The sequence below is a fragment of the Aedes albopictus genome, chromosome 2, assembly GCF_035046485.1.
Source record: "Aedes albopictus strain Foshan chromosome 2, AalbF5, whole genome shotgun sequence".
Taxonomy (NCBI): Eukaryota; Metazoa; Arthropoda; class Insecta; order Diptera; family Culicidae; genus Aedes; species Aedes albopictus.
Window position 1 is genome coordinate 138888334 of NC_085137.1, and position 24091 is coordinate 138912424.

Below are 24091 nucleotides of genomic sequence, written 5' to 3' on the forward strand. Positions count from 1 at the left end.
AAAGACCTTGCCGTAACCCTCTGCGAGATTCGAAGGGTCTCGAGAGTGTCCCTGATACTCGAACTACGCACATCACTCGATCCATCGTCGCCTTGATTAATCGTATCAGTTTATCCGGGAATCCGTATTCTTGCATAATCTGCCATAGCATTGTATCATACGCCGATTAGAAAGCGATGAACAAGTGATGTGTGAGCACGTTGTGTTCGCGGCATTTTTGCAACACCTGGCGGATAACGAACATCTGGTCCGTTGTAGAGCGTTCACCCATAAATCCAGCCTGATATTGCCCCACGAACTCTCTTGCAATCGGCGGCATAAAATTTGAGAGAGTACCTTGTAGGCAGCGCTCAGTATTTTGATCGCGCGATAGTTCCCGCTATCCAACTTGTCGCCCATTTTGTAGATGGGACACACGATACCTTCCATCCATTCCTCCAGTGCTTCTTCACCGTATTTTAGAAGCTCGCTTGGTAGTTGATTTGCTCCAGCGGCTTTGTTGTTTTTCAACCGGCCAACCTCCTCGTCAATCTCTTGGAGGTCAGGGGCCGGAAGTCTTTCGTTCTGTGCACATACTCCTAGATCTGTCACCGCGCCACCTTCGGTGCTTGCAACGTCGCCTTTGAGGTGCTCATCGTAATGCTGCCGCCACCTCTCGACCACCTCACGCTCGCTCAAGAGAATATTCCCGTGATTATCTCGGCACATGTCGGCTTGTGGCACAAAGCCTCTGCGTGAGCGGTTCAGCTCCTCGTAGAACTTTCGTGTGTCCTTAGCGGGGCACAACACTTCCATCGCTTCGCGATCTCGTTCTGGCGCTTCTTCGTACGGAAGAATGAGTTCTGCTTGTTCCGCGCCTGTCTGTAGCGTGCCTCATTCGCTCTCGTACGGTGTTGCAGCATTCTCGCCCATGCTGCATTCTTCTCGTTTTTCAACTGTTCACATTCGCCGTCGTACCAGTCGTTTCTGTGATTCGGGGTCGCGAAGCCTAGTACTGTAGCCGAGGTACTACCTATGGCGGATCGGATGTCCCTCCAGCCATCTTCAAGTGTAGCTGCGTCAAGCTGCTCTTCCGTTGGTAGGGCCACTGCTAACTGCTGCGCGTAGTCTTGAGCCGCTTCTACGTTACGCAGCTGCTCGATGTTGAGTCGCGACGTTCGACTTCGACGCGTGGTGATAACTGTCGAAAGTTTTGAGCGCATGCATACAGCGACTAAGTAGTGATCCGAATCTATATTCGCACTGCGGTATGTGCGGACATTGGTTATATCCGAGAATAATTTACCGTCGATTAGAACGTGGTCGATTTGATTTTCTGTTTGATGGTCGGGTGATCTCCAGGTGGCTTTGTGGATATCTTTGCGGGGGAAGAAGGTGCTTCGGACTACCATACCACGGGAGGCTGCAAAGTTTACGCATCGCTGGCCGTTATCATTCGATACGGCGTGCAGGCTGTTTCGCCCGATTACCGGTCTGTACATTTCCTCCCTTCCTACCTGCGCGTTCATGTCGCCGACAACGACTTTCACGTCACGCGGCGATCAACCATCGTATATTTGCTCTCACTGCGCGTAGAACGCTTCTTTCTCGTCATCAGGTCTTCCATCGTGTGGGCAGTGAACGTTGATGATGCTGTAGTTGAAGAAACGGCCCTTAACTATTAACATGTACATCCTTGCGATGATCGGCTGCCACCCGTCACACGTTGCCGCATCTTGCCCAGCACTATAAATCCTACCACAGCTTTGGTAGAAGGTAGCCGCTCTATGCCAGCTTTTCCACACTTTCTGTCCAGTCTAACAAAGTTCCTGTAACGCCACGATGTCAAAGTTGCGGGGATGTAGTTCGTCGTAAATTATCCTGTCACATCCTGCGAAATCTAGTGCAGGGGTTCTCAAACTTTTTCAGCTTGCGACCCACTTTTGATTTTCAAAGAATTCGGCGACCCACCAGCACGAGAATTTATAAAATAAGTCGTTTTTTTTGTAAATTTGGACTGCTTTACTAAATGAATGCATTTTATCACTTTCATAGGTTATGATAAACTTATGTTACGTAGCCCTCAAATAAAAAAAAGTTTTGTTTTTTGTTTATTCATAGTGAAGGTAAGGTTAAGGTGCTCAAGTTTGCAGTATCAGTTAACTCTTAGTCTTTAAAAAGTGAGATAATAGTCCAAGTTTCTTATCTAGGGGCAAGACACTGTGAAATCCGGAGCAACTTTGAGCAATCCCGAGTAACTCTTTTTGCTCGAATCCATTCAGAAACGTCGCTACGAAGTGGGAAATCGGGCAAGACTGCTCGATTTTTCACTGGTATCAGGCAACACTTCGGGAAAACAGAGTGATCCAGAGCAATTCAGAGGAATTTTGAGCAACACTTCGATAACAGAGTTACTCTCGCTGTATCTGTCTTGCCCCTAGTTTCTAATATATTTAACCAGTGGTGTTTTTTAACGATATCCTTTATACACAATTATTTAATTTCCATTTTTATTTGAATCACTTTTCAGTTGTTTCGTAATCGACATTCATCTGAATTTCACAGAAGTTCAGCTATCAGCTACACAGAGGTTCAGTAAAGGTAAGGGTTCTAGCCGAAGTTGTATTTTTTTGCTGATTTTTTGAATTGTATTTCTATTTTTTTTTTCGATGTAAAACTGGCTAATCTGCTAAAACTGGCGTGTAAGTCTAACAGAAAATGCTAACTGCAAATAACAACATGAGCTTTTTTCCAGATTACAAAATACAGAATACAAATACAAATAAAATCTGAAATTTTACTCTATTCTTAAAATTTTCAATTGAAAACTCATAGCTTTAGAATCGATTTCAGAACGCAGACAGTTGTTTCGATATTCAATGTACTCCAGACAAGACTCCTAAAACAAAATTTTGATTTGAATCAAGGAGAAACCAAAATTCTAGAAATAAATCTTCTAGAAAAGGATTCTCCAAGGGAATATTTGAAAATTAGAAAATGACTAGCAATAACATTCGACATAAGTTAATAAAGACTTCGCGACCCACCAAAAATCAGCCTGCGACCCACCAGTGGGTCGCGACCCATAGTTTGAGAAACGCTGATCTAGTGACTTGCAATTCCATGTTCCAAGTTTCCAATCGTAGTCCTTATTTCGTCGCGTGGGTCTTTGCCGATTGTATCGAGTCGTATTTTCTCCTATGTTATTCGCAATGGGGATTTTTACGGGTGGTTTATTGGGCCTACGCCAACACTCCTGTTTCGCAGGAGGGCCATCGTGCCAGTTCTATTTAACGTCCCAACCAACACTGGAACGACCACACTGATGCGGCTACCATCTTGGATCTAGCTGAGCGTGGTGCAGCGTTTCTTACTCAGCCGCTGGATGCCAGAACAGACGCTGTTTGAGCCGCACCTCCTTGGTGAACAGACGCTCGGGTCGTACCTCCTCAATCTAGATGAAGTCAGAAGGACAATAGTGCCCAGTCTGCACTACCAGCTAAGCACACAACTCTTATCTGGCGATCTTTTTCATCGCTTGACCCGTGGAAGCATGAAGTGGGAGCAAGTTTTTTCTCGTACTATTAAATTATTATTTTTATTTGTATGATTTTACTGTTTCGGCTCCGTTATGCTTCAGAGCGCCCGAGCCTTCCAAATAAACGAGAGAAAAACGGCAGGATCAACTGTGAGTGCACAAAATGAGACTAACGTTTTTACGCCAAAAGTTCTTATGCCTATCGTCTTTATGCCTAATGGGGTATACTCATATTATCGCTGATAAATCGCTGGATATTATGTCTGCGAATATTGTAAATGAATTGCTATGTATGTGTTTCAATCGTATATCAAATAAAACCAAATAATTATTTCATTTATTTCCTTTGCTACTTTTAATAAAAACATTTTAAAAGATGAATCAAACCAAAAACAAGTGCCATCACACAAGAAAGCTGACAGTTATGAAATAATGAATGAGTAATAAACGTCGCATCACCAGTCCAATCCTCATTATAACGTTTCCTTCCTACAGCGTGGATTGCACAGAGAAGTGAATAGGGCGATGACACATATGTGTCACAATTGAGTGCTCCCGAGAATGATAATAATTTATTTGTAGCTTTTTTCATGTAGTACAGTAATGCACGCAATGATGAAATAGGACATTATCATCACATTGATTGTGTTTTGCGTTTCATACATTCCGAACACTGACTGTGTTGGCCCATCATTCTTCGTGGGTAATCTAACGGACTAATGCATGGGCTAATGATTTTCTTTAATGACTGGTAGATGTAACTATGCGGATAGAGGGCCCATTTATTCGTAGTGGTGGATGCGTGGGTATTCAGCAAGATCATGCCGAGGGTGACACAGGTTCGATTCCCGGTCGGTCCAGGATCTTTTCGTAATGGAAATTTTCTTGACTTCCTTGGGCATTGAGTATTTTCATGCCTGCCACATGATATACGCAGAAGAAGCTCTAAGTTAATTACTGTGTAACTGCTCAGAAAACAATAAGTAGAAGGGAAAGCTTTGTGCCAGTTGCAATGTAACGCCAGGAAAGAAAAAGAGATTGTATCTCTGGTATAGAGAAGAAAACGTAATATGTTTATGTTTAATAATATGATTAATGTTAAAACTTCAACATTTTAATAGCTTCTAAGCGCATTAAACAATAAAGATAACGTTCTACTATATTACATTATTTTCAAAAACAAGTTTGACCGATGCACAGAATCTCAGCTCCCCGTTCCCCCTCAAAACTAGAACCCCAAACAGAGTTCGTGTATGTAAACAAATGCAACAGTTTCAAGCATCAACAACCGAGAGATGACGGTGTGACGGTCAGCCGGTTGTCAAGTTGAATCGTTAAAAAAGGGTAATCAACCGGTGGCGGTGGTGTGCATGTGGGCATAAGCAGCATGGCAAAAAATAAAAAAAAAAAAACAGCGAGGCATTCTCGTTCCAATGTTCAATGGCAACTCTTTCGGTAGCAGCGCCACCACACCGGTTCGGTTTGAGCTTGCTGAATAGTGGATTAGGGCTAATTGGGGCAGTTTTAAGTGGATTGAGTCAACACTTCCATTGCGTACCAGCACCAAGATCACCTGTAACAGTCATCAAATCTGGGTGATTTAAGCATTGATCTTCAAAAAAGATCAATGGAGAAAAACTACCAGAATTTTCTTCTGGCATTCATGATGCCCCAATTTCTCCTACTAGTTAGAACCTGGCTATGCACTTTAAGAACCAATCAGCCGTTAAAAAGTTCTTATGCCCATTAAATCTACAAACCGGGCATTAATGGTAGATCAAGAGAGGGGTGGGTGTGCAGAGAAGCAAAGCATGAGACCTTGTACTGAATTATAGTGCATAGAGCTTGATCGCCGAGGATCGAGAAAGTCAAGACATGGACGGACAGGGGCATTATCGATTCTGGTGCTGCACTGTGATTCAATCGCCGTGGGTAAATACGTCTGACATCGCCTGGCGGCGGTGTTGTGCGGTCTCGACATTGAACATAATGATCACACACTGCATTGGCATTAGTTAAAGGTAAGCCCTGTAAGGCTCTGCTGAACCTTTGAAGGGCAACCAATTGAAGACTTGAGAACCGACTAAGCCTTGTTGGCGACCATATTTATCGTGGTCGTTGGGGTAAATCCTACCATGCAGGATGTAAAGTGTAAGCATAGAAACAGTTTTCACAATATTTGCTCAGTGTGGAGTGGTAACTGTTATCAGGTTTGAAAAAGTGTGCACTTCGCGGGCGTTGTTTTAATTAAAGTGCTATTGTACCGGGGCTTTGAGCAATCGTACAGAAAGATACACAATCTTTGTAGAAACAAATGCATGACTAAGCTTTCCATTGGAATGGTGGATACTCTCTCGTATCTTATCAGTAAACAGCCGGTTGAGTCCTATACGGGCGACAATAAAAACGGTATTCGAGTGGTTTGAATCAACTCCTCCTCGTTAAAAAATGTCGCAGTTACATCAGGTCAAAACTATGCCAAATGAATCAAAGCATACTGTTGTGGGCTCTAAATTATCTGATTCTTCCGAAATAGATTTACGTAACACTGAAATGTGTGATCGCAAAACTTGACCGATTAGACCAGGGCTTCCCTACCTTTTTCTCATATTTCTGACAATTTCAATCGGTACGCTCGCAAAAATAGCCAAGCAAGGTATATTTTAGCACCAAATGAATGCTTAGTGTGGTAATTGGATTTGTATTATATTTGTCTTCTATTATCTTTATTTTTCGTGGTGGTTTAAGGCTTCGACAGGCTACCTTACCGTGGTCGCGCTGCCTACATTGCTTTGGTGGGGCTCAAGGGCGTAGCCAGCTTTTCGGTCAAGGGGGTATCAGGTATCAGGTATCAGAAGGCCGGCTCCAGAGGCACGTTATCCTCCATTTGGGACATTTGTGCCATCGCCAAAATAACAGCCTATTTCATCATCTACCTGAGGGAAAAGGAAGGAAAAAGGATTTGGATGGGGATAGGGACAGGTAGGGAAATAGGAAAAATACCCTGGAAGAGGGTACTAACGCACAAGCATACCACAATGGGTTCAAACAGCGCCCTGAAAAGGGCACTGTAATAACGCATAAAGCGAAAGAGAGCCTATAGCTCTTTACCACAGCGGGTTAAGAACAACAGAATATCCTGAAGATTCAGGTTTCTGAAGTCAATTTCACTTAATAAGTGTTTACCGAATACTCGGAAACGCAGTTGCGCGAAAACTGGACAGTTACATATCAAATGATACGAAGTTCCATAATCGGATTCACAGCTATCACAGGCAAATGAATCAGCTTGCTGAATATTCGCCATGTGATAGCTGAGTCGGCAGTGGCCAGTCAATGCTTTGACCAGCATGCTGCAATTCTGCTTAGACAGATTAGTTAGATACTTCGCCACCCGTAGAGATGGCTCAGCACTATACAATTTGGTTTGACGACATGACTCCAAACTATTCCAGTATTGTTTGTGCTGAGTGGCAGCCCAGATGTCAATCTGAAGCTTTACCCAACACTTGGATACCGGAATAGCTGGCTCAGGGCCAATGGAGTCATGTGATGCTCCAGTGCGAGCTAACTCATCAGCCAATTCATTTCCAGCGATGGAAGAATGGCCAGGTACCCATACAAGGTGAACAGCGTTTGCTGAATTCAGCTCCTCGATTTGAGTTCGACAAGCGATAACTATCTTCGACCTGGAGTTGGCCGAAGCAAGTGCTTTAATAGCAGCCTGGCTATCTGAACAGAAGTATATTACTTTGCCCATTACGTGCTGCTGAAGTGCTGATTGCACTCCACACATAAGAGCAAAGATTTCGGCCTGAAAAACGGTACAGTGTCTACCAAGTGAATAAGACTGATACAGCCTTAGCTCACGAGAATAAACACCAGCACCTGCTCGACCTTCGAGAAGGGAGCCATCAGTGTAACATACGATGCCGTCTGAAATACTTCTTTCCAGATAACCAGATGTCCACTCTTCCCGGGAAGGGAATTTCGTGGAAAATGTCCTATATGGAAAATTACAAGCAATTGTAAGATCACTTGGAGCAAGGACAATTTTGTCCAAATTCACTAAAAGTGGAAACAACGAGGTGTGTGTTGATATGCGGTTCACAGGAGTTTCCTCTAGTAGACCGAGTACCCGTAACCGGTAAGTGCAAGAAAGGGCTTCTTGTTTGAGATGAATGTGTAGTGGGGCAACGTCAAAGAGAACTTCGAGCGCTGCCGTAGGAGTTGAAGAGAACGCCCCAGACATCGCCATTAAGCACATCCTTTGGAGATGGCCTAATTTTGATTGGACCGTTCTCACTTCACCCTTTTGCCACCACACAAGACATCCATAAGCCAATATTGGCCGAACCACAGTTGTGAAGATCCATTTGATATACTTGGGTTTTAGACCCCAAGTTGTACCAAAAGTACGCCGGCATTGCCCAAAGGCCATACAAGCTTTCTTGATTCTGAACTCAATGTGAGGTGTCCAGGAAAGCTTGGAATCAAGAATGACTCCAACGTACTTTACCTGTTCAGTCACATCGATTTCAGAATCAAAGAGACGCAAAGGTCGAACGCCATTACGGCTTCGCCTTTCCGTGAATAGAACAATAGATGTTTTACTCGGATTAACCGAAAGGCCATATTGGCGACACCAACCCTCAACTACCTGAAGGGCGTTTTGCATCAGGTCGAAAAGGGTGCTGATGCACATACCAACTAACAATGTTAGGTAGTCGTCGGCAAAACCATAAGTAGGAAAACCGCTATTATTGAGTTGCCTCAATAGCGTATCTGCTACGAAATTCCACAAAAGCGGTGATAAGACTCCCCCTTGGGGGCATCCACAAACACTCAATTTCCTAATCCCTGCTAGACGCAATGTCGAGAAGAGATATCGGTTTTTGAGCATTTGGTGAATCCAATTGGAAATCATTGGAGATATACCATGACTCCGTGCGGCTTCCAATATGGCATCGAAAGGCACGTTGTCAAAGGCACCCTCGATATCTAAGAAAACACCCAAACAAGATTGCTTTTGAGCGAATGCTTTCTCGATATCGTAAACAACCTTGTGTAAAAGAGTCACAGTGGACTTACCAGATTGGTAGGCATGTTGCTTCACATGAAGAGGCACGTTGGCCAGATGAACATCACGGATGTTATGATCCACAATGCGTTCTAAGCATTTCAGAAGAAAAGAGGTCAAACTGATAGGTCTGAAACTCTTTGCTTCTTCATACGACGCACGACCCACTTTCGGAATAAACTTTACAGTAATATCCCTCCAGGATTTGGGAATATACCCTGTAGCAAAACTGCAAACAAGTAGTTTTTTCAAAACATGTTTGAAATGATCAAATCCCTTCTGAAGCAAAATAGGATAAATCCCATCTGCCCCAGGAGATTTGAAAGGAGCAAAGCTATTAAGAGCCCACTCAATCGATTCTATAGTTACAATACAAGACTGACTTCACTCAAGCTGGAAACATTTGTACAAAGGTTTTTCCAGCCGGATCGTTCAGCAGACCGGAGAGCTTTCCTGTAGGCCATGCGAGCCGACCTGAAAGCCTCCGAACCAGCCGAACGTCGTCTGTTCCAACTCTTTCTACATTGTTTCCTGAGTTTCGCCAGATCAGAGTTCCACCAAGGGGTTCCTTTTGTGATCTTCACAGACCGTAGAGGGCATGCTTCTTCAAAAGCTTCCATGATGAAGGTCGTTGTAGTATCAACGGCATCATCTAAATCACTTGGAGTGTCAATGGATGGTGAATATCCATGAAATTTGGCTGCAACCAAATCAGTATAAAGATCCCAGTTTGTTGACCGAGGATTCCTGAAACGCAATGTTTGCGAAGTAACATTTAAATGTTCAAAAAAGATGTAGCGATGGTCAGATAAAGATTCTTCATCTGACACATGCCAGTTGATCAGCTCGTGACTAATTCTGCTAGAGCAAAGCGTTATATCTAACACTTCCTCTCTAGCAGATACCATGAAGGTTGGGCGGTTGCCTATGTTAAGTAATGCAAGATCTGTACTACTTAAGTACTCCATCAAACTGGATCCTCTCAAGTTAATGTCTGAGCTGCCCCAGATGATATGGTGAGCATTAGCATCACTGCCAACAATTAGCGGAAGGCCTTTTGAAGTGCAGTATGCGATGACTTGTTTGAAAGCATCCGTAGGGGATGGTTCATCATGTGGTAAATACACAGAACAATAGACGTATTTCCTGTTGAGGTTTCCAACAGATACATCAATTGTGATAGCACATACATCTCTGGTGGTTAGTTCAGAGATGAGTGTAGCAACTATTGCGTTGTTGACAAGCACACAGGCTCGAGGCATGACACGCGAGTTTGCCATTTCATGTTTACTGAAAGTGGCAAACACCGGGTTCACAAGGTTTCCTAGATAGAAATTTCCCTTACGAAAGTAAGGTTCTTGTACCAAGGCCACTTGGGCTGTACCTTTTTGCATAAGTCTGCAAAGATTGATCGTTGCTGTTCTTTTATGCTGAAGATTGATCTGAGCTATCTTAACCGTAGCCACTACCCAAACTAGGTAAGATTAAACTCTTCGCTACAACAGCACAACAAAGAACAGCAACAATAAAACCAAATCGGTATCGATTGGAAAACGCCAAAGGCGAGGATACACAGAATACACTGTGCAAATCGCATAATGCGAAACCATATAGGTGAAAATTTAAACTAATTAACTACATCTTCATAATCCCGCCCTTATTTAGCCTCAAGTGAGACTAAAGAAGGGCAGCTGATTGTCTCGGAGAAACACAAGGTCCACTGCACCATTGCTCCGGTTAGCGCAGTAAGGGCTACATACTGTGGAGGGCGCCCTGGTACTCCACAGGCTCCGTTAGCGGTTAGGTTTTTATTAGACCCCCCTAGCCATTCATTCCTAGGCACGGTAAGCATAAAGCCGCATCACACCATGAATTAGGGGTCACCTGTTGGTGGATTCTTACCACCGGAACAGGCGGTCCGTAGTGTTATTCTTAGCCAATTGAGACAATCGCTACCGACACTACACAGCTATCTAGGCTGATCGAGAAAAAGAAGTTAACTTTGATGATCAACTTCATAAGGACTCGAACAGCCGACAACCACACAGAAAAAAAATATGAATTTTAACTGAAGCTTAATGTGGAAATTAGTGGAACTATGTGCAGCGTAATCATATATCAAACGAAAATTTCCAATACATATCATGTAAATAGAATTGGTAATGCAAATAAAGTAAAATCTCGCGATCGTTATCAAATTTAATGGTGGAAACATTATACTTCTAGTATGAGCATGAAAGTTCAGCTGGATCTATCACAGATTTACACGATATTCATGTAAAACATTGTTGCCGATGCTGGCACGACCGCCGCTCGAATAGTTGATAGTCAGCCATGTTGCTTGCCTGTGTTCTACTCCGTCTAAAATATCAAACTTTCTAGTAGCGCAGTTATGCAAATATAAATGATTTTACCTAACAAGTTATCCATACGTTTGACCATTGTTGGTGCGATGGAGATAAAGCGTGTGAAAATACAATCGGGTTAAAGGAAAACGCCAGCCGCAACAAAGCAGAACATTCCCGGATGCATCACCGATCACGGTTTGTGCTCTTAAGATGGCTAATTCTCGAACGGTGATAAACGGTGTCTTCTTGCTTACAGATGACCAGTGGATATCGGACTGTGGCTGCTGATTCGGACGTGCGAGCTGAAAACTGCAAACCTTAAACGACAGTTTGTTGCAGATGGTGCAGTGATAAGTTCACGAAGAATTTTGTGAAGTAATATGTGAAGGTCATTGGAGATCTTGTCAAATTGTGTACAATAACATAAATAAAGTTTTCTCTGCAGATTTATGATTTTTTTATACCCAAAGCACAGGTTTCCAGCGACTTCGCCCCCTGCCGACATCCACTTTGTTTACATGTTTCTTGACTTGAAAAAGGCTATAGAAGACGTCGCGCTTTAGTTTCCGCGATGCATGAAATTTACATGATTAGAAATAACTAAGCCAGTAAAGTTTAATCCTCGCGTATTTTTGTGCGATTCTTGGCATTCCCCGTATGTGCATTATATTTAGCATAATTTTACATGTTTAGTTTTATCTGTGCACCCTTCGCAAATTTCTACACAGATAAAACTAAACATGTAAAATTATGCTAAATATAATGCACATACGGGGAATGCCAAGAATCGCACAAAAATACGCGAGGATTAAACTTTACTGGCTTAGTTATTTCTAATCATGTAAATTTCATGCATCGCGGAAACTAAAGCGCGACGTCTTCTATAGCCTTTTTCAAGTCAAGAAACATGTAAACAAAGTGGATGTCGGCAGGGGGCGAAGTCGCTGGAAACCTGTGCTTTGGGTATAAAAAAATCATAAATCTGCAGAGAAAACTTTATTTATGTTATTGTACACAATTTGACAAGATCTCCAATGACCTTCACATATTACTTCACAAAATTCTTCGTGAACTTATCACTGCACCATCTGCAACAAACTGTCGTTTAAGGTTTGCAGTTTTCAGCTCGCACGTCCGAATCAGCAGCCACAGTCCGATATCCACTGGTCATCTGTAAGCAAGAAGACACCGTTTATCACCGTTCGAGAATTAGCCATCTTAAGAGCACAAACCGTGATCGGTGATGCATCCGGGAATGTTCTGCTTTGTTGCGGCTGGCGTTTTCCTTTAACCCGATTGTATTTTCACACGCTTTATCTCCATCGCACCAACAATGGTCAAACGTATGGATAACTTGTTAGGTAAAATCATTTATATTTGCATAACTGCGCTACTAGAAAGTTTGATATTTTAGACGGAGTAGAACACAGGCAAGCAACATGGCTGACTATCAACTATTCGAGCGGCGGTCGTGCCAGCATCGGCAACAATGTTTTACATGAATATCGTGTAAATCTGTGATAGATCCAGCTGAACTTTCATGCTCATACTAGAAGTATAATGTTTCCACCATTAAATTTGATAACGATCGCGAGATTTTACTTTATTTGCATTACCAATTCTATTTACATGATATGTATTGGAAATTTTCGTTTGATATATGATTACGCTGCACATAGTTCCACTAATTTCCACATTAAGCTTCAGTTAAAATTCATATTTTTTTTCTGTGTACTTACTAGCTTTTGTAACTAAACGCATTCATTAGAAATTATAGCTGAACTCTTTTGGAAATTACGAACTCTTTTGAGGAATAATCAAGAGTTTACAGATTCCCGTATGCGTCCTTTTTAAATTATCTTCTCATTCTGTTCGCTGGAGGAATTTCTTCAGAAATTCTTGAAAAACTTCAAATAAATCATCAGGTAATCCTGGAGAAATTCTTGGGTACATCCCTGAAAAAATAATTGAAGGACCTTAGATATTGCCGAAGGAATTCCTAAATGAACTTTTGAAGAGAACCTGAGAGGAATTTCTGAAAAAATCACTTGAGGAATTCCCGGAGCAATCCCTGGAAGACTTCCTGAAAAAATCCCCGAAGAAAACCTAGATGAATTCACGGAGCAATTTCTACAGGAATGCCTAGAGGAAGCCATGTGGAATCCCCGAAGGAATCCCTGAAATAATTTCTGGAAATATACCTGGAGGAATTCCTGGAAAAAATAATGGGATGAATACCTAGTGAAATTTCTGAAGAGATCTCATGAGGAAATCTCCTGGGAAAATCTGGAGGATTCCCTGGTGGAACCTCTGGGAATATCGCTGGAGAAATTCGTGGAGAAACCCCTGGAGGAATGCCTGAAGCAATTTCTGTAGGAATGTCTGGAAGAATCCCTGAAAAGTTCCTGAAAGTATTCCTGGAGAATTTCCCGGAAAAATCTAAGAAGAAATCCCTAGAGGATTTCCTGTGGAAATTTGTAGACGATTTGCTGACATAATTTCCAAAGGATGCCAGGAGCAATACCTGAAGAAGTTCTTGGAGGAATTCCGGAAGATATTCCTGGGACATTTCCTGGAGGAATTTCTGGATAAAATCCAGGAGTAATGAATGAAGGAATTCCTAGAAGTATTTCTGTGGGAATTGCTGGAGGGATCTGTAGAGGAATTTTTTGAAAGAATTACTGGGTGAATATCTAGAGCAATCTCCAGAGGAATTCAGGGAGATTACTGTTTCCATTTCTGTTATTTTTTTATTTCTGAAAAAAAAAAATCCCAAGAGAAATTCCTTGAGGAATTTGTAGCAGAATTTCTGGAGAAATACTCGAAGGAATTCCCCCCGAATCCTAGAAGAAATTTGTGAAGAAATCCCTGGAGGAATCTCTAGATGAATTCCTGCAGGAAAACCTGTAAAATTCCCGAAAGTAATCCTGAAGAATTCCCTGGAAGAATTTCTGAAGAAATTTCCAGAGAATTTCCGAGAACAATTCTTAGAAAAACTGCTGGGAGATTTCCAGGAGGAATCCCTGGAGAAATTCATGGATAAATCTATGGAGAAATCCCTGAAGCAATTCCTGATGGAATCTCAGGAGAAATACCTGGAGAAATGCCTAAAGGAATTCCTGACATAATTATTTTTGAAGGATGTCCAGGAGCAATTCCAGGAGGGATTTCTGTAGAAATTCCTGGAGTAAATCCGGGATAAAATCCTGAAGGTATGCCTGAAAGAATTCCTAGAGATATTCCTGTGGGAACTGCTGGAGGAATCAATGATGGATTTCCTGGAGGGATCACTACAGGAATTCTTGAAAGAATTACTGGATGAATTTCTAGAGGAATTCTGAGAGATTTCTGTTCTAGTATTTATTTATTTTTGATAAAAAAAAACCCTTGAGAAAATCCTGGAGGAATTTCTAGGGGAATTTATGGAAGAATCCGTGGGAGAATCCTTGAAGACATTAGTAAAGATGCTCCTGGAGAAGAGTCCCTGAAATCCTTAATGTATTCCCCCTGAAATTTCCTGGAAGAATTTCTGAAAAAAATCCTCAGAAGGTTTTCTGGAAAAATCCTCAGAAGATTTTCTGGAAAAATCCTCAGAAGATTTTCTGGAAAAATCCTCAGAAGATTTTCTGGAAAAAATCCTGGATAATTTGTTGACATAATTTCTGAAGGATGTTCAATTCTTGTGCTGTGTTCAATTCCTAGAGAAATTGCTGGGGGAATTCCTGAAGAAATTCTTGGAGTAATTCCTGAAGGAATTCCTGGAAGAGTTCCTTGAGAAATTTCTGAATGAAATCCTGGAGAATTTCCTTTGGAATTTGCTGGAGGAATATCTGGAGGAATGTTTGCATCAAATACTGGATGAATTTCTGGAGGAATCTCTAATGGAGCTCTGGAGGAAATTTTTGAAAAAATCCCCTGAGAAATTCCCGGAGGAATTTCTAGAGACATTTCTGGAAGAATTCCATGAGAAATCCTTGGAGAAATTCGGGGAAAATCCCTGTAAAATCCCAGTAACAGTTCCTGGAGGATTTTTAGCGGAACTCCTGGATGAAAATCTGTGAGAATTCTTGGAGGAATTCTTGAAAAGGGCAGAGACGAATGCCCCAGAGGTAAAGCCTCTCTAAACAAAAAAAAATTCTTGAAAAAATTCCAGAAGGTATTCCTAGAGAAATTTCTGAACAAAACCCTGAAGGATTTCCTGAAGAAATTCCGGTATAAATTGCTGACGTAATTTATGATGAAATTCCTTGATTAATTCCTGTTGAAATTCCTTGAAGAATCCCTGATGAAATTCCTGGAGAAATCTCTGCAAGAATCCAAGGAGGAATTCCTGAAAGAATGCCTGGAAAATTGCCTAGAAGAATGCCTAGGAGAGTTCCTGGTGGAATTCTTGGAGGATTCCATGAAGTTATTCATGGAGAAATCTTTGGAGAAATTCCTATGGGAGTATCTGGATTTTTTTTAGGAATCCGTTCAAGAATTACTGGATAAATGTTTGCAGGAATTCCTAGTGGAATTCTTGGAAAAATTCCGGAATCAATTACTGGAGGAATCTCTGGAGGAAGTCCTGAAAGAATGCATTGTGGAAACCCTGGATGAATCTTGTAGGAATTCTTGGAAGGATCCCTGGAGGATATCCTAGAGGAATGCCTGTAGGAATTTCTGGAAGAATCTTCAGAGGAAATCCTGGAGAAACCTCTAGAGAAATTATCAGCGGATTTCTTGAGGAATTATTTGAAGAATTTTTAGACAAATCCCTGCAAGGATTCCCAGAGGAATCCATGGAAAAAATCCTAGAGTAATCCCTGCAGAAATTCATGGATGAGGAATTTGTAATGGAATACCAGAAATAATTCCTGAAGAAATAGCAGATGGAATTCTTGGACAAATTTTAGAGAAAAGAGTTCCTGAAGACACTCCAGAAGGAATCCCGGAAACAATTTCAAGAGGCATTACTGAGGGAATCCCTGAAGAGTTCCTGGAGAAAGTACTGAATTTATTCCTCGCGGAGTTCCGTAAAAAATACAAGGCGGAATTCCTGGTGGAATCCTTAGAAGAGTTCCTGAGAGAATCTTTGGAGGATTCCTGGAACCAATTCCAAGGATTCTCTTAACAGTCCCTGGAGAAGATTTTGAAATAATTCCTGAAGGACTTCCTAAGAGAATTCCAAGAGAACAGAACTCCTGAAGGAATTCTAAAAAGTGTTCTTGGGGGAATTTTAGGAAGAATTATTTAAATAATCCCTGGATTTGTTACTGAAAGAAGCACAGAAGATATTCCCGGATGAATCCCTGGAAAAATACTTAATGAAAAATCTTGATAAAAAAATAAATAAAACCAACAAATGCACATAGTTCGGTATGCCAGTATCTAAGGAATCCTTAGAAAATAGTTCTTCATGAGCATGAGCATGAGCATAGATGACCGTACGATTCGTAGTTGCTACTCCGTGATTGACCAGAACAATCGAAATTGCACAAGGAACCAACAAACGGAACTTGGGAGTCGCTACCGCTCTCAATGTGCACAGTTCGAGAATTCCAAACTTTATTAGTTTTTGGTTCGATAAAATGCTCTTATAATGTCGGGGCCCGTGGCGTAGTCATGGGTTTGATTCCCAGCCCCGGCACTTGCAATTTTTCGTCAGTTGCTTTTCCCCTGAGAGCAACTGTCACTGACCCTCTTCTGAGCCCCATGGCTCAAACGGACCCGGATACCTGGACATCGGCGAACTGCTACTCATAATGGACCCCCAATCGGACTGGAAAGGAACAACGGCCATCCATCATCATCCATGTGCTCATCATTCTACTACACTCAGCCAAATAACCTTAAGTTTTCCATAAGGCCCAACTTATGAAACGGCCTTTAAATAATTCATAATGCTTCGGAGAAATTTCATAAGGTCACTCTATGACGTAAAATCGTCTCACAGCTTGGCTTTTATTCGTGCTTAGCAACATGGTACTCTCAAGCGTCGGTAGCCGTGTGGATAAAACACGGGTTCGGTGATCTCGACGTTCATGGATCGAATCCAGTCTGCATCATTTTAAGATTTTTTTGTTCTTTTCATAAGTCTATCTTATGAAATTTGTCATAGCAAGCACGATCAATTTTCATAAGGTATTCTTATGTCATCCATAAGAATTAGTTATAGCAAATTTTCATAAGGTATTTCGATAAATTTCGCTAGTTTTTTCGCTGAGTGTAGGTATAAAGTAGAAAAAGTGAAAGCAGCAGAAAGGCCAGTTCGATAAAGTAGAATAGAATCTAGGCGCTGTACAAAATGTAAATGCAGCTGTCAATTGAAATTGCTCACGTAGTGCCCCAGTAGTGGACAATAGAGCTGTACATTAGGTTAAGTGATTAAGAATAAAAAAAAATGCTCTTATTCGTGTAGGGTCAGAAATCTAGCTTTGAAATAGTCAAATTGTAATCTTAGTTTGATCCATTTCGAAATTCATTGAAATGACACACTTTTTGGGCAAATATTGTCCCAAAAAAGTTGGAAAATGGCTTTCCGAAATATAACCTGGCATCAAAGACTTTAAAAGCATTGAATGAAGCGTTTTTTTATGGAAAATAAGTAATTGAAAAATCACTGCTATTTCGCCCATTTCTTCCCCCAGAGGAAGCAAGTTTTCGGTGTACTCGTACAGCTCACGCATTGTATCACACGCAATAAATGAATACGTCAATTGAAAGCAAATTCATCGTAGAATCGACCAACCGAATAGTATTTTGCATTATTTGTCAAAAAATAATCAAATTTACGTAATTATTACTTAGAGAATCTTATCTTGAATTGAACCATTTGTAATCTAGCTTTAAACTAGTGAATCGGGGCGAGCTTCCAGTGTTGGCCTGCAGACTGCGCTAGTGGCTGCTTTGTTTACTCTTGAGGGATGGAAAATTCCAAATTTAGTTTCCGAATTCCAGAACAATTCCGAACATTCTGAGTTGAAATTCCACTGCCTAATGAAAAATAGTTATAAGAATTAACAGATCCATGTGATTTTTAGTTGTTTAGCATGAAATTGGCTGTTGTGGGAATTACTCGAGCTGCTGCCGCCAGTAGTTCAAATCTAGATTATTTAAGATTAAAATCATTATTGACAAATAATTGAATTTTGCGATAATACTTGGTGCAAATGTTAACTTTTTACCACTTTACGAAAAGCTTATACCTACCAGTGGCTTTTATGTACCTGAGACCGTAGTAAATTATTTCCATGTGGGTGAAAATAAATCAGTAAAAATTCCCGATTCTTCAGAAAGTCGCAATTTGGTTCAACTCATGATTACTTACCCTACCACTCTGGCTCTGCTGCGAGCTCCTCCCGGTTGAGACACGTAACTTTTAGGTTAAGTAGTTTCGTTTAGGAAAAAAAATTGCATGACTTCAAGTGAACAGCTGTAGAAATAAGACCAGAAAATGCACATAGTTCAGTGTGCCAGTATCTAAGGAATCTTAAGAAAATAGTTCTTCTCTAAAGAAACTTACATATGTAATAAACCATCCGAATGTTTATCTTCTCATAGCGACGATGAATCAACACATTTAACTTTCATCTCTATTGCTCTATCAAACCAAACGTCAAAGGCATCAGTCATCAGCAACCGTCCCAACAAACATTTTTGTTTTACAAGAGTGGAACAAATCACTTTTACGCAAACTTCAGCTTAAGAAACTGTTATAAAGCTTCAGTCAGGTTTTTTTACGCGGGGGATGCGTACCGCGAAAAAAACCTCAGTTCTAATTAAAAAAAAACGCGTAAAAAAGTCTCACCATTTCTCAACGAATCATGCAAAAATAAGACGATATTTTTTTGTATGGAGTTTCTTGGGGTTGATTTGGCCCGGTTATGGTAGGGTAGGTGCGCACCGTCCAAATGACGTCACAAGTTGAAAGTTTACATGATATTTCATGACTTTTACATGATATTTCATGTAAACTTCTGTGATATCCCAAGCTTCAATTATGTGCGTTATATGTCATAGAATTTTACATTTCATTTTTTCGATCTGTGTAGCGGACCTGGTAAAATACACAGCACATCACTTTCAAAGTTAGGTCCGATACACGGATTTGAAGAAAGCTCTATTCTTGCTAGTCAAAAACTCAGATTTTCAACTAAATTGAGAACATCCTCTACTGTTTTCCAGTTCAAAATATTTAAATTTACCATGGAAACGGTGAGATTCACTCATTTTGAAGTAATTACATTCAATGTGTATCTTAACAGATTGCTACTATTCCGACAAAGATGTCGTGCTCAATCATTACAACCTTAGTGCCGTACTTGTACGCAACACATCTTGCACGCAATGTTTCACCCGACTAAAAATATATCGATTTTCTACGATGATACAACCGATTTATGATTGAACCACGGAGATATTAGTACCCGGGTAAAAATACCCATACAAATACAATAGAGTAACGGTTGAAACGATTTTTGTATTCTTAAGATACTAACCTGTACAATATGTTGTAACAGCCATATGGTGTTTGTATTATCTTCTGTATGGGTTCTATGACATTTGTTCTGAGCTATATTTTTTCTATTTGCCCAAATAAAAGAAAGCCATGCAATTCATCCCGCAATGAACTAGCATGGTTTATAAAATTTTATTCTTTACAGATTTTTTGTAGAACTAAAACACTTAGTGAAAATAACCGTTTTTTTTGCTGAGGGAATGTCTAAGCATATCTAGCTCCTGGAGGGCGGGGAGGGGGGGGGGCGGCCTGTAGAAATCATCAACTAGCATAATTAAAAGAATAGCCACTATCCAAAAGAAAGGAAACATCTTTATTGAACAACTAGCTGTCCCGGCAAACGTTGTGTTGCCATTTGTGTTTGTGGCTGTTTGACAACTGTCGGGTTCATTGCAGCACGGCACTCTAGATTGATTTCATTTTAATCACGCTGAATTTGTTCCCGGCTCATAAAAAAACAGTATTTTCAAAATATTTATACTTTTTTAAATGATTTCCGCAACTTTTTTTACTTATAAACACAGCCACCATAAATACGAAGCAAACCGTGAAAGAGTCATGCTGATCGGTACACCCGTTCGTGAGTTTTGTTGCCTCAAAGGAAGCTAAAACTCATTTTTATATGTATAGAAGATGGTTTCGTATCCATTTCCAATCCAATCCAAAACAAATTTAGGATATTCTTATTTTATTTTAGTTTTATGGTGGTTAAACCCATGGTGAAATCCGTCAACCGGTGGGTCATAAGGTAAACTAGGCCAGGGTCGAAAATTTCGCTAATAAAAAAAAACAAATTACCGACCTACCCCTATCAAGTGTCATCGATCTTCAAAACGGTATATTTGATTACTTACTACACAAAAAGTCCCTCACAATCCCGTGACGATAGTATCAGCGCTTACTGCATGGTCGTGTAATTTTCGCTATCTTTCCATTGTTATTTTTTCTGTTGCTCTTTTATTGGAACACGGCTTCTGATAACGAGGCCATGATAAGCCCGGGGCTTCCAGCTTACATTGGCAATTCGGTATCGATACAATTAATGCCATTTGAGCTCGATTGCTTAACAATGATTTATTTTATTTTGTTTTTTTTTCGAAGATGTAGGTACAAAGCCACGCGGGGTTGTGCGATTTGGTAACATGGAAATTATAAAATTATCGTTTCATACTGTATAGTTAATCTTTTTTTTTATTTGATCAGTGCTGATGGCTTCCGATGAAGGCGTTGCAGTTGGGGCAGTAGTGATCTGCATTCTTGCACGAATTGCAACAGTACGGCACACAGATGCACGGCCAACAGCTAAAATGAAGAAAAGATCGTTAAAATTATGTCCTCTTGGTACAATTGGAGATTAATGTATATCTAGCAAAACATGTGAAAAGGATAAGAAGCTTATCTTAGAACCAACATCAACATTTATTTTATGAAAACTATCATAAGAAAATAAAGGAACAGGTACTTGGATTTTGAAATCTGACACGGAAATTTGAGAACACTTATTTAAACAAATTGGCCCTTTTCTCATGTGAAACCAATTCTCAGAAATTCTCTTACCAGAACACAAACAGCAGCAGTGCAATGATGTGCGTCTTGGTGGTGGAGTTGTGCTCTACGCGTGTCCTCACCTGGGCCCGACACGAGGGGCAGATCAGCGTGGTGGATTCAGGTCCGACGGCTGGCGCTAAAACGATAGAGAATAAACATTCGTTGCGTGAGTTGCGGTTTTTGCGGTTACAATCGACGGCCAAAGAATCTTACTGAAAACTCTGATCATAGTGCGATGTCCAATGATGCAGATCCAGTTTTGATATTAGCTGCTGCTCTGAGAGGAGGGACCGGCGCGCAATCAAGGGCATTTACACTTCATTGTGCCGTTTAAGGTGGCATCACTCAAGACGAGTTTAGTCTAGTGAGTAATGGATATAGAAATGCAAATTTTTGATATCGTTGAACGTAGGATGCTTGTTAATAAACAAATCGCAACGGACTGTTCATTGTATGCATCTATTTTTGGTCATCGAATGACTTGAATGTAAACTGGGCCCATATAGCCGAGGCGGTAAACGCACGGGTATTCAGCATGACCATGCTGAGAGTGACGGGTTCGATTCCCGGTCGGTCCAGGATCTTTTCGTAAAGGAAATTTCCTTGACTTCCTTGGGCATAGAGTATCTTCGTGCCTGCCACACGATATACACATGCAAAATGGTCATTGGCAGAGGAAGCTCTCAGTTAATAACTGTGGAAGTGCTCATAGAACACTAAGCTGAGAAGCAGGCTTTGTCCCAATGAGGACGTTACGCCAAGAAGAGAGAGAGAGGGAGTAAACTGTTACGAGCATGTCGCAGCAGAAAAACTACAAGACATTAAGTATGTCAATTCAATAGTGAATATAGAATGTTATGTTTTCGGTTGAAATACGAAATGACCAGCGGTGCGAAATTTTATTTTTAATTTATTGAATTTTTAGTGTAAGTATACCAACACTGCATTCACGTGCGTGTTCCAAATTTTGAAGTGAACAATAGAAATAGAACATTAAACAAAGCGATTAAGAATCTTCTATCACACCGACAGCTTGTAGTTCATAGTTTCGGATTTTTTGTGAAATTGAGATAAAAGCAACAATTGAGTGAGAGTTTCCCATGCCTGTTTTTTGCCTTTCTCACTTAAGTGTACTGAAAGGCTATATGTTCTTTAAAAAATGAATTTTCGATTGAAGGCTCGGAAAGTCGAGACACATATACCCATTGACTTAGTTCAACGAATTGAGGTAATCTCCTAGGTAATCTCTGTAAGTGTATATGAATGTGTGTATGTATGTGTGTCTGTGAGCGAAAAAAAAATTTACTCACTTTTCATGCATTTCCCATTGGCCGATTTTTAGGATTTTAGCACGAATCGCACTGGAAATTTATTCTATTGTTTGCTATTGAAAATGGTCCAAATCGGTAAAGGCATTACAGAGTTATGGCTTTTTAGCTATCCTGACCGGCCCTGGCGGAACTGGCCATATATAAAACAGAACCAAGCCAGAACTGCATGCCAAAAAACACAGTAGGCAGACAGTACGAAGTTTGCCGGGTCAGCTAGTTTGGTATAAAGATGATATTTGAAGTCCAAAAATGGCGACCAGAATATTCAATATGGCGTCTCAAAATTCAATATAGCGACTATTTGATAAGGTTTTAGGATTCAAAATCTTGCAATATGGGTTGGGTATATTTGTTATGGGGAAGATGTATGGAGTCAAAAAATTGTGACCAGAATATCCAAGATGGCTGTCTAAAATCGAAGATGGTGGCTCAAAATTCAAGATGCTGGATGTTTTTATAGAAGTTAGGACTCAAAAATCAAAATCCAAATAAACGATATGATGTTTGGTGTCATGAAGTAGATTTTTGTTGAACGGATGAGAATGCGATATTCATCTTCATGTCGCTTGAGTTTTGTTGAAATGGGTTTTCAAAGGCACGAGAAAACCGCCATTACCGAAAGCGGTAGCAATATGCCTTCATTGGCTAACATGCTTCAGAAGCATTTGGGAGCGGGAGCAATAAAAAATATGAGTGAGAGTGAAGGACGACGATTCAGCGCCGTGTGGCTCTCTGAATCTCTTTCTTCGCCAGTGTATACGGCAATGAATATACTTGATTTTTATCTCGTTATTACAGTGCAAATGACATGAATTCGAATTAATTCGATTATAATAGTCACATCCATCATTCTCTTATGGATAAATGGATTATTTTTACAAGTTTTGTGCAAAAAATATATCCACTGAATCATTTACGCATCTTCAGCCTCACCGCAGCAAGCGAGAAATAATGGTTTCCAGTCAGTATGCTTCACCAGCCAACCAACCGATGAGAAATAGTGGTCGCGGTTGGTTCGGTTTCTCTTTGCTCCCTGTGCGTGTCCGTTCGTAGTGATGGTTGGAGCTGATGACTGATCGTATCATTCATATTCACTCAATTTCAAGCACTGGCAGCGCCATCTTTTGATAGTTAGAGTTTTTGGATCAATCTCCTGTAGTAGCGGTTATTCCAGAGCTCCTCGAGGAATTTTCGTAGCCACTTATGGAAGAATTTCTGGATTGACTCATGGAAGGAACTTTTCCAGGAATTCCCAAAGAAAATCCTGAAGGAATTTACGAGTGAAGTATTGTAAGAAAGTTCCAAATGAACTCCTAGAGAAACTGTCTATGAGTCCTCAGAATAAAAACATTTCGAGGATGTAAAAAAGAATACCTGGTGGTAGTTCAGAAGGAATTTTCAGAAAAAAAAACACCAGATCAAAAACTGCTAGAGTGTCGTCGTAAAAAAATCGCGAAGAACTTCTGAAAAAAAAAAGTTGCAGGAAGTTTAAAAGAATTCTCAGAATGAATTCTAGAAGAAATTCCTGGATAAACTGACAAATTCTCGAAGTTATTTCTGGAGGTACAGCCAAAGATGAGGAAATTCCAAGAATTTTTTTTTGTAGAAACTTCTGAAAAAAAATATTAAAAAAATATTTGTGTAGAAGTTTTTAAATTAACGCCTAGGGATATTTCAAAAAGATTAACTGAAGAAAGATTTACCGGAGGAATCCTACACACTCAGTTGAGCTCGGCTAATTTTCATTCTTTTGCCGCGATCCGCACA

At 40.6% G+C, this 24091-nt stretch overlaps 2 protein-coding genes across 2 annotated transcripts in view; both read right to left on the reverse strand.

Annotated features, from left to right (window-relative positions):
* LOC115253744 (lipopolysaccharide-induced tumor necrosis factor-alpha factor homolog) overlaps window positions 1-24091 on the reverse strand; it is a 329801-nt gene that overhangs the window by 52751 nt on the left and 252959 nt on the right. The gene's annotated exons all lie outside the window — the stretch shown is intronic.
* Window positions 20501-21129, reverse strand: LOC109410216 (lipopolysaccharide-induced tumor necrosis factor-alpha factor homolog; the record flags this gene model as incomplete). Its single annotated transcript, XM_062850522.1, is given in 2 exon segments — window positions 20501-20747; window positions 21003-21129. Coding segments are annotated over 2 exon segments (230 nt in total), but the record flags the coding sequence as incomplete, so codon positions are not given.